This window comes from Rhinichthys klamathensis, unplaced genomic scaffold (genome assembly GCF_029890125.1).
Source record: "Rhinichthys klamathensis goyatoka isolate OS25496 unplaced genomic scaffold, OSU_Roscu_1.1 h1tg000005l_1, whole genome shotgun sequence".
NCBI classification, from domain to species: domain Eukaryota; kingdom Metazoa; phylum Chordata; class Actinopteri; order Cypriniformes; family Leuciscidae; genus Rhinichthys; species Rhinichthys klamathensis.
In genome coordinates, this window is record NW_026606558.1 from 5303530 (window position 1) to 5314377 (window position 10848).

General features: G+C 35.5%; 1 protein-coding gene and 1 long non-coding RNA gene across 2 annotated transcripts; one reads left to right on the top strand and one right to left on the bottom strand.

Moving 5' to 3' along the window:
* The first annotated feature begins 467 nt into the window (after positions 1–467).
* On the top strand, positions 468–10420 carry cd81b (CD81 molecule b). Its single transcript, XM_056256050.1, has 8 exons — positions 468–661; positions 4146–4260; positions 7827–7924; positions 9313–9387; positions 9483–9596; positions 9692–9793; positions 10115–10198; positions 10307–10420. Exons 1-8 carry the CDS (start codon positions 596–598, stop codon positions 10367–10369), a joined length of 717 nt encoding a protein of 238 aa, XP_056112025.1. The 5' UTR covers positions 468–595; the 3' UTR covers positions 10370–10420.
* LOC130088994 (uncharacterized) lies at positions 3429–10340 on the bottom strand. The gene is made up of 3 exons (XR_008807519.1): positions 10251–10340; positions 9257–9797; positions 3429–4026 (listed from the first exon to the last, which is right to left on the bottom strand). It is a non-coding gene; the product is annotated as an uncharacterized LOC130088994 (long non-coding RNA).
* Positions 10421–10848: the final 428 nt, after the last annotated feature.

Below are 10848 nucleotides of genomic sequence, written 5' to 3' on the forward strand. Positions count from 1 at the left end.
CTTTAAAAAAAAGAAAAAAGAAGTGGGCTAGGCCTAAATGGTAGGCTAAATGTTGCAAACAACAGATTAAATAGAGCGGGGTTCGCGTTTTCAGGGAGAATAGAAACTATAATAAATTATAATATAAAACATAGATAATACAAATTATCAAATAAAATATAGAGAATATGTTATTCATTATAATGTAAACTATATACAAAAGAGCCCGTTTGCACCAACTGATGTAAATTTAGATTCGTCATGCATTGTCGTTTAATCAATTAAAACAAAGTTTTTATATGTAAATAATGTGGGGCTGAGTTTGGCACGGGACACATCTCTCTCTCTCTCTCTCTCTCTCTCTCTCTCTCTCTCTCTCTCTCTCTCTCTCTCTCTCTCTCTCTCTCTCTCTCTCTCTCTCTCTCTCTCTCTTTCTCTCTCTCTCTCTTCTGGCTCAGTGCGTTTATAAACACATGAGCTCGTGGGTAGTCTAGTCTCAGAGATCCGGTCTGCCTGCACTTCCACTCAAATCCATCTGTACAGAGACTGACACTCCTCTTCCTCATCTTCCTCCAGACCAGCATCATTTCAGCGCCTGCTTCGACGACATCAAGCCATGGCTGTTACCGGCTGCTCTCAGTGCATCAAATATATGCTTTTCTTCTTAAACTTCATTTTCTGGGTAAGTTTGCTTGTTTACCGATATTATTTTTAGTGTTCCTTGTAGGCTACTACTATTGAAAAAGTCTAAAGTAATTCTATAGCTAACAAAAACACCTTCAAGTAAGACCTTTTTGCTAATGTTCCCATGATAAAGTTATGACTGTTCTGTTCTGAACATTTCTGAATGTTCTCTGTCCAGTTTTACTTTCAGTCGTCAAGGAAACACTTTGGGAATGTGTACTTTTGAATGTTCTCTGAAGATTCTAAAACAAGTAGTTGCTAAAATAAAAAATGTAACATTTAAAAAACGTTCAACTAAAACCTTTCTGAAAAAAATAGTTGTAAACAATATATAGCTAAGTAATGTTTTTGTTCTAGTGTTTTGAGAGCATGATTAAAGACCAGATTTGAACAAACACTCTTTACTGGAAGAACGTTTGTCCATAGAGAACCTTTACCACAAGGATGTAGCCTGAGGTCTGAGAATTTTCCCTGTTAGCTTTATCATGAAAATGAAAAAAGAAAAGGAATTTTATGGTATTATACATTTATGTCATACTGATATTTGTTATTACTAATATAATGTTAAATACTACTGTCACACTGTAAAATAGGCTACTATATATACACAAACTTGTAATTTGTATTGTTCCTGAGTCAAGTCTTTAGTGCAGAAAAGCAAAAAAGTTCTGACTCTAAACAATCATCCCATCTGAAGTGATTAGATGTGCTTCTCCCCCCATTTCTTCTCACAGATTTTTTTTCCCAGTGTTTTTTGTTGATTTCTGCAATATGCCACTGACTGGATTTGAGATCTAAATTTAAAAATGAACATTCTGTCATCATCCCCCTCGTGTCATTCCAAACCTGTATGACTTCTTTGGAGCACAAAATGAGATATTTTGAAGAATATCCATGCTGCTGTTTTACAGAATCAAAATAATGCCCAAAAAGGAAAAGGAAATAAAATAGTGTTTGAGTTTAAGGACATTTAAAACACATACCTGTACATTAACTGGATTAAATAATAACTGCATGTCATGTCATAGATAATTTGGTGTTTGCATGCAGTAGCGGTTTTAGGCACGGGCGAATCGGGCAGTCGCCCGGGGCGGCATTTTTTCATGTCACATGGGGGGCGGCACGAGCAGTTTAAAAAAAATCCTCTGCGCCGCGAAGGTTTTCTATTTTCTATCATTTCAATTCAATTATTGGCAATGGCACCCCTGCTTGCTGAGAAGGTGCCGTGCACAGAAGCGATGTCAAGGGGGTCTCCAGATTGGAGGTATAGCTCACCAAGGGGCCGTTCACATATCGCGTCTTTTGCGCGCTCGAGGTCGTTATTTCAAATGTAGGCGCACGGGAAGCGCGCTCATAATTGAAGCGACGCGCTCATTTTTTCCAGGAGCAGCGAGATGAACATTTTTAATCTTTTCAGTATGGGGGTGCACCCAAACACGTGGGTGTTTTTCTCTTCTCCGTAAATAAATCTTTTAGCAGAGCTACAGCAAGCGTTTTTCTGTTGTGGAAATCCATTAGCTGCTAAAACTTCGTTGTCGTTGTGGAGAGCGCAGTGCATGGTTGTATAGCAACGACAGCCATGGGAAAATCGGACCGAATTTTACTATTAATCATATAAAAAATAAGCTACTGTGCATTATAAATGTCAGGAATTTATCTTTATTGACCCATTTTTTTTTATAAAGATGATTTAAAGGCTGAAATATGTGAGGTTTATCTTTTTATACAACCTTTTTTGTCAAAAGTTTATTTGAACGTGTAGGCCTACATGTTATTTGATAACATAAAACACACTCCTTTAAAATTTGGCCATCATCTTTAATGTTATTAACTTGGTGAATAGATTTCATTGTGTAGTAGGCCTACTTTTTGAACAAGATTCTGTGATTAACCGTGATCATTTTGGTCACTATATTCATGAAATGAAAATAATTTTCATAATGATCAACTAAAATCAACTATAATTATGTGTTTTTACAGTAGCCTATAATATGCAAAGTACAATTTTCTATTAAAAAATAATCTCTGATTCTGTCTTTTTCTCTGACAAGGCCTAAGCTATTTTAGGTCTAAAACAGTTTGGATAGTTGTTAATATTAGAGTTATTATAAATTATTTAAGAGATAAGTATTGTGTTACTACATAAGTATCTCTCGGCCACTTTCACTTTTAAAAACTCTATTTCGTGACAAAGTATAGTTTAACAAGTCATAACTAAAAGTGTGCCATGCATAGAATTCGAGGCAGTAACCAATGAGCTAATGGTTCCTCCCTGAAAGTTAGATTAATATAGCAAAATAACTGGATTTTCTTACTGTTTTTTTTTTTTTTCAAATGAACGGTATGTGATTTTATTGTTGTTGTTTTTTTTCTTGTGTGAGGGGGGGGCTCGAAGGGGGTCTCGCCCATGGTGTAATTCAATGTAGAACCGCCACTGTTTGCATGCATAATATTTTGTTAAAGCATAGTTTATTTTGCATCTCACAGTCAGTTAAATAGCGTAGTCAGAGTTTGTCTTGTGTTCCTAGACATGCAGAAAATGTGTGTCCCTCCAGAGAGAATGAGGGTTAGCTGTGGTTTTGCTATATTTTTACACTCTCTATAATTATGTCCATGTGCTTTAGGGACATGAATACACCTTAAAAGAACTGAAACACATGCGAAAGAGAATCACAGGCACACAAGTTGTTTTAGTAAATTTAGTTGGTAATAATGGTCTGTGTTTCTTTATGTGTGTGTGTGTGTACACACATATGCTGCGATAACTTCATAAAATGTTGACACAGTCTGCTGTGATTAAAACATCACATGATGTTCAAACAATGATATCATAGAGTAAAGCTAATTATGCGTTTTGAGAAATGTCAAATTAGCATTAAGCAGCAAGATAAACATTTTGGAATAACATTCATTACTGGAAATAAATGATGGTTACCGCATTCTGAGTTGTTCAAAAACTAAAACTAAAAATCACGTAATTTTCGGACTCAGCTTAATAAAAGTCGACTTCCCAATGCTAATGCAAATTTAAATTCATGTTTTCATCCAAGACCTTCAGCTTTCATGAGAATGATGTTGTGTGATATCACATCCACAGCGCCAATCCCATACTCTCTCGAGATGCGTATTGTTTCCTGTCATTGTACTTTACATGTTGCCAACAAAAAAAAAATACATCTGCCTGACATCCACCATTCTCTGAGTAAAGCTGCCGCTTCCTGAATTACAAAAAAAGAAACAAACAGAGGGTATCACAGCAGAGTGGTCTGAAGAGGACACCCACCCTTTTTTTGTGCGTGAATAACACTAAACCTGTCAGATGTTTCTTCCCCAAATGCAGGAAGAAATGACCTCTGGAATGACCTACGGAAAAAGAATTGAGACAAACATTTCTGGGCGATGACGATCTGTAGAATTTCAGTATCTAAATAGTGAATCTGAAAAGTGCTCTGTTTTTTTTTTTGGTCTTCTCTTATTTTTAGCTGGCTGGTGGAGTGATTCTGGGTGTAGCTCTGTGGCTTCGCCATGACAGTCAGACCAGTAACCTCCTAATGCTCCAGTTTGAAGGGAATCAAGCACCAGGAACCTTTTATATCAGTAAGTGACTTCCGCTCACACACTACAGCTGGCTAGGTCATTGATGACAAAGTTCTAATTATTATTAAGTTTAATTATAAATACAATAGTCAGCTGCATGTAAGAGTGGAACCAACAGCTGTTTTGTCCCTCAAATAGCGTCAGATTTAATATGTGAACAAAACTACTAGTTTTGTTCCAATTATCCAACCTTGTTATTTAAACTAGCCACCGAAACCCTGCTATCATGAGCATCTGATGGTAACTAACAACCATCGTTTAGATAAGAATCGTGTTATTCATTCTAATTTTGGGTCTTTATTTACCTATGTTTTATTATTATATACATAATACAATCCTGTACAAATGTTGTTAAAAAAGTAAGGACAAAACAGAGATGCAGAACAACTGAAGGACATGTACAGCATAAATAAACAATTCACAATCATGTAAACATAGCAGTATTTGAACAGGAAATGCATTGAAAATGTATAAACTTGCATATGTCCTTTATGTGAGCCAAGGGATAATCTACGGCTAGCTGTGCATTAAATGATTTTAATGAACGACGTGGATAAAAAGAACCACTGTTATTGATGTTTGCAGTAAAATATTTGACTGAAAGGACAAAAATGACGGTTATTTTGTATTACGGTCAGTTACAGCAATCTGCCTGCTTTAAATCTGACACAGAGATCAAGTAGTGCTGGAAGATTACATTTATTTGAGTTAATGAATTAAAGCATTTATTTGAATTAATTATTGAGAGAGAGAGAGATGAGAGATGCATGTGTGTGAATTACCTGCGTCTGTTCAGCGTCTCTCTCTATTAACAATAAAGCTGTGAGTTGAATTACTTCAAAACCAGCGATGTTACCCCTGTTGCTGAGAAATATAATGTAGTGATTCAGTAGCTAAGCTACTTTATTAATAAAAGTCACAGGGCAGCGTTTGCTAACAAGTTTCTGTGCTGCTAAATGTTTATGTGTGTCGCGTTGCGTGTGTGTGTGTGTTTCAATGAAAACAGCGTAGAACGGTGACTGGATTTTAATGCACACCTTCCAGCCAATCAGAATTGAGTATTCAGACAGACCATGGTATAATAATAGTTTGTTAAAGTTGGCATGAAATGGAAGTTGCAAGTCTTTTCTTCCCTATTGTGTCCTTATTTCTTCCCTAATCTAGATTATGAGGGCACATGAATTTTTAAATAATGATGTTTTGCACAGTTAAATCATTTATAAAAAAAATCCTGCAATATTCCATAAAAAAATATGAATAGTCAAATTTGATTTCATTGTGACTTTGCATGATCAGGAAGCCTTTGCACTATGAACTTTGAGAAACAATTACTCCTGAAATAGAGGTGCATCTCCTCAAAAGATGGAAGGAAGAGGGAAGCAGGGTCTAAGCTGGACTTTGACAGGGTCACTAAATCACTTCGTGTGTACGTACGTGTGTTTAAACAATTAATATGATGGCATCAGCGCATTATCATTGCATAAGAGCAGATGGAGTCATGTTGTCATTCCTGTATTTTCTTTAATAACACTTTATTTGACTGCTTTTACATGAAGTCAGTGATTCTACAGACACACCCACAGGGTGTTTTAAAAGAACCAGGGAAAGACTAAAAGTGACCACAGGGCGTGTTCATGCTCCACCCGTATGTGCACACACACTCACATTTACACACTTAACCACAGCAGATGCACACAGAGTTCAGTGGCACAAGGTCAGCTTGTTGTGGGCACTAGCATAGAGTTAGCGGCCATTCATTTTTTTTAGAAACCATCGGGTTGTCTCTCTCCACTCAGTATAAGTACATGTAGGAGCAAGAGCTCCGCCTGTTCCTTTTTATAGCAGCAACAACCTTTTCTGATTAAAGAAGTTTAAAGGGTTGTTGGTCTGGCCCACCCAGAGAAAGAAGAGAGAGATGAAGAGTTCTTCTCCCACTGCTACTGAACATCCGTGTAATTGAAAAAGCCCTGCTCATGTGCCCGTTACACCGCAAATTAGAATGAGCAGTGCTTGGGTTCGCTCAAGTGCCGGTTAAACAACCCTAAAAATATGTTCAAGCCAGGCCGCCCTAGCAAATCATTACAGCTTAGAGAGAAATCTGGCTGGAGAATACTCTAAAATCCCTAAATATAAGTTTTAAACAGAGAGTGGAGCTCGAGCAGCAGCGAGGACAGTGTGTTTTGAGCAATGAAACAAATCTAAAAGAGAATACATCATCATAGAGACTACTTATTTCATATAAAAGAGGATATATGATACAAGTATATACTTTATACACAGCCTACACAATCTTTTTGTTTTGTTTTATGTGCTCCCATAGTTGCATCAGTAAAACAAATTGTGCTTAATTGTATTAAATGCTGTACACTTTACCCATATTTCAAAGTCAACTGAAGTAATTATGAAGTTACAGTACATATAAAGATGTACTTAAGTCCTACCTATATAAATTTAAACTATAGCCTAATACATTTTCATTGAATTGAAATTAAAGTGTCTAAAACGTTACATTCTGTTCGCACTTTAGCATATTCTTTTAAAGTATATTAGTATATACGTAGTGTATGGAAGCTTGTTTTCGCCACAGAATAAAAAATAGGTAAGGTAAAAAAAGGTAATTGTGACTTTTTATCTCACAATTCTGACTTTATTTCTCAGAATTGCTAGATGTAAACTCGCAATTGTGAGATAGAAAGTCGCAATTATCTTTTCAAATGTTTTATTCTGTGGTGGAAACAAGCTTCCATAGCATAGACTATATATTAGGACTGTGCAGTATGCTAAAGTCTACTTTTTCAAAAAGAGAAGCCAGAAACTGTTGTTGTTGTTTTTTTTTTTTACTAACATACTGGAATATTAAACAGTGCGGGTGTTGCCAGTTTCACTCTTTGGTTTTAATTGTTTAGAACAAACTCCCTGAACTTTAGTATGAGCAGTAATAATAATGATACATTTACAGAGATGTTTTCCATGTGTTTAGAGACGGTCGTGTTTTCAGATGCTGTTGTGCGAGTCTAATGGGCACCGAAAGCTAATCTGGCTCTGTTATGTGGAAGTTTCCTGTTTAGAGTAGATCTTCCTATGCCTGTTTATAGCTTGTATGGTAACATGCTCTTTTACCTATAAGTCTGAGCCTGAGATTTTCTCGCTCTCTCTGTTTTTGCAGTGTTTAAAGCTACTGTTATGGTACTGTAAGTCAGGTAGGAAAATACTCAGTAGCTTTTGTTAGTTTTTACCTCTGAATTCCACTGAGAAAAGACTTTACCAGCTTAACTTTAAGTTGCAGTTTATCATTAATTTATTTATCTATCATTAGGATGAAGACTATATACTCCACATACAGTAGTTTTAAATGCATTCACAAATATATTAATAGGATTCAAATTTGAGGTAATGTTCAACACGGCTGCACACGTGCCATCTAGTGGCAAAATATTGCATTAGCGGTTCCTAAAAATGATGATGAATGTTGTCCTATAGAAACTGTGAACATGTGCAATTGATGTGAATCTCTAAAAGTTTGGTGTCAGGATCATATACATACATTATCTGTGTTGCTCTTTCAGGTGTGTATGTTCTCATAGCGATTGGGGCTGTAATGATGTTTGTGGGGTTCCTCGGCTGCTATGGAGCTATTCAGGAATCTCAATGTCTCTTAGGAACGGTGGGTTTTACTCAACTCATACTGTTGTTCATTCTGCATGCCTTTAATAGATTTACCATTCATCTTCAAAAGACCTTTACAAGAGCTGTACGGTTTACTTACTCAAAACCATTGCAGTTTGCACGAATTGTTCCCCAATTTCACCAGATTCTTTCAGTAGATGACAATAACCTTGTGAAAAAAGATGTACACTTTACTTTAGCATTATGTATTACTTTAGAAAAGCATATACTCAAGTGCAAACTGAATATAATGTTTTTGGACGCGTAACTGCATTGCAGATCAATTAGCAAACACTTTACAATAAGGTTTCATTTGTTATCATTATAGTTAATTACATTAGTGAACTAACATATAATTACATATATGAACTAACAATGAGCAATACTTCTACAGCATTTATTAATCTTAGTTAATGTCAATATCAACATTTAGCCTATTACATTATTATCAAAAATTGTATCTGTTAACACAAGTAAATGCACTGTGAACTAACATGAATATTTTTAATAATAGATAATAGAATATATTGGTTAACAAATGAGACCTAAAATGTATTATAGTTTACATTAATATTAAATGTAATTATATATATATATATATATATATATATAATTACTGTATGTATAAATATATGTGTGTGTTGTTTATACAGTATACACACACACACACACACACACATATATAATATATATAAATATAATTATATATATAATTAATTAGCTGAATTTTAGAGGCCCTCGAAACCGGGGGTATATGTATAATTCATAATTATTCATAATTACTTCTTGTCTTTGCAATATTGTTAAAGTGTTGTGCTAAAAGTACTGACAACCAAACTAAATTATATATAATTCCTATTGAAACTTGTACATACCGGTACATTAAATGTATTTGTAATTACACATTTGTAATAATAATGTTGCAAAGTAGTACATTTATTTTAAAGTATTTTAACTTTAAATGTAATTTCAAATAATCAAACAAATTGCGGTTAAAAATAAGATCAAGTCCTTTACACGTGCTTCATTTTTATATGTCAAAAGTAAGTGTAGTATATTAAGTGTTTTAATAAATTATTAAATTTAAACGAAAAATGTAAACGTAAAACTATTCATTTTACATTAGGACAAAATGCACTATTTAAAAGTCATGAAAGTGTAAAGCATTTGCACGTTTAGTTTAAAAAAAAACATACTTTTAAGATTTAAAGTACACTACAAGTACTCATTCAATACAATTAAGCACAATTCTTTTTCACAACAAGGGTTGTGCTATTTAGTCATGTTTTAATGATTTTTTTAAGGAGAAACCATACAGTCATACTTATACCTTCTTATTCCAGTACTTCTTTCTTCATCACACATTTTTGTCTTTTTCTCCCTCAGTTCTTCACATGTTTAGTGATCCTCTTCGCCTGTGAGGTGGCAGCAGGAATATGGGGCTTTATTAACAGGGACACAGTATGTCTACACACACATATACACTCAAAGACTCAAAGTCTGTATGTTAAGACCTTCATTTTGAGAGCGTCACTCTCCTCTTTCTGTCCGTCCAGATCTCCACTGAGCTCATTAACTTCTATGATACTGCATACATTAAAGCTGTGGATCCTGTGGAGACAACATCCAAACAGGCAGCTGCCAAAGTCCTGGAGGTCTTCCATGACACAGTGAGTTTCCAAAATCAGTTCTCTCATCAAAACCCCTCTGCTTTTGCCAGTTAACAATCCCTATCCCATCGTTTTCACATTCTCTCAATATCTAGCTTGAGTGCTGTGGTAAAGGGGATGATAATGAACTCTTCACAGCTGTCCAGGCCTCTCTGTGTCCCAAGAAGACCAACCCAGTCGACCTGCTCATCTCTCAGGTATCTGTTTTATGTAGTGTCAACAAAAAACATGACATTTGTATATAACAAATATTTCTATGGTAAAACAGCATCTAAACATTTGACCAGTGTGGCTCACACAATGACAAAAACACTTTTTATTTTGGTGGCATTGGCCGATTTACCACACATTAACTCGGTTTTGAAGCATGAATTCAATATTTTGGGTGAGTTACTAGTACTACATTTTACAGACATGCAACAGAGTTCTGATGTTCCAACAAACTGTTGTGACTATTGCACTTATAGTTTAGAGAATGCTAAGACCGTTTTGATTGAAAATGGTGTTGTGCACTTCAGAGTTGCCACACGAAGCTAAGGGACCTGTTCTCTGAGAAACTCCATGTCATTGGATTGGCCGCCCTAGTGATCGCTGTCATTATGGTGAGAATGTACACACATGCACAATTACAGACTTGTACTAAGAATAACTCACCGCCCCTCCCAAAATTTCCCTGTGTGTGTATAATTTCCTCTCTGCTTCGTGTCCAGGTTTTTGAGATGATCTTCACCATGGTTCTCTGCTGTGCAATCCGCAATGCTCCTGCATACTGAGTTGCTGGATGAAGACCAGGCCGATCAACATTGTTTGATTTTTCCTAGTGATGGGCAGGAGGCCATTTCACTTTTGCATTCCCTCTCTTTTCAAGTTCAGATGTCCAAACACTGAACATTGATCCCTGTGTTTGTAGAGAGGACTTTTTCACTGAATGCACACCGAACGCTATAATAAATAAACCAATAACTGATATCAGGGAAGAGGAATAATGTGATTGACAGTAATATGGATAACATTGCTATAATGTATTGTTTTACTTTTATTTAATCAGTTTATTAGATTTTCTCTTACAATGCTCTTATGGCCTATTTTCAACTTTTGGTAGTAAAAGTGCTTCAATGCACTTACATTTTAGTTTGTGTATGTGTGCTTGTTTGCGAAGTAAATCAATGTGATGTTTATAGAGTAATAACCTATGAATCCGTTATGCAACAGGTAAATTTGTTTCTTGCATATCATTGGATTCTATGCAACA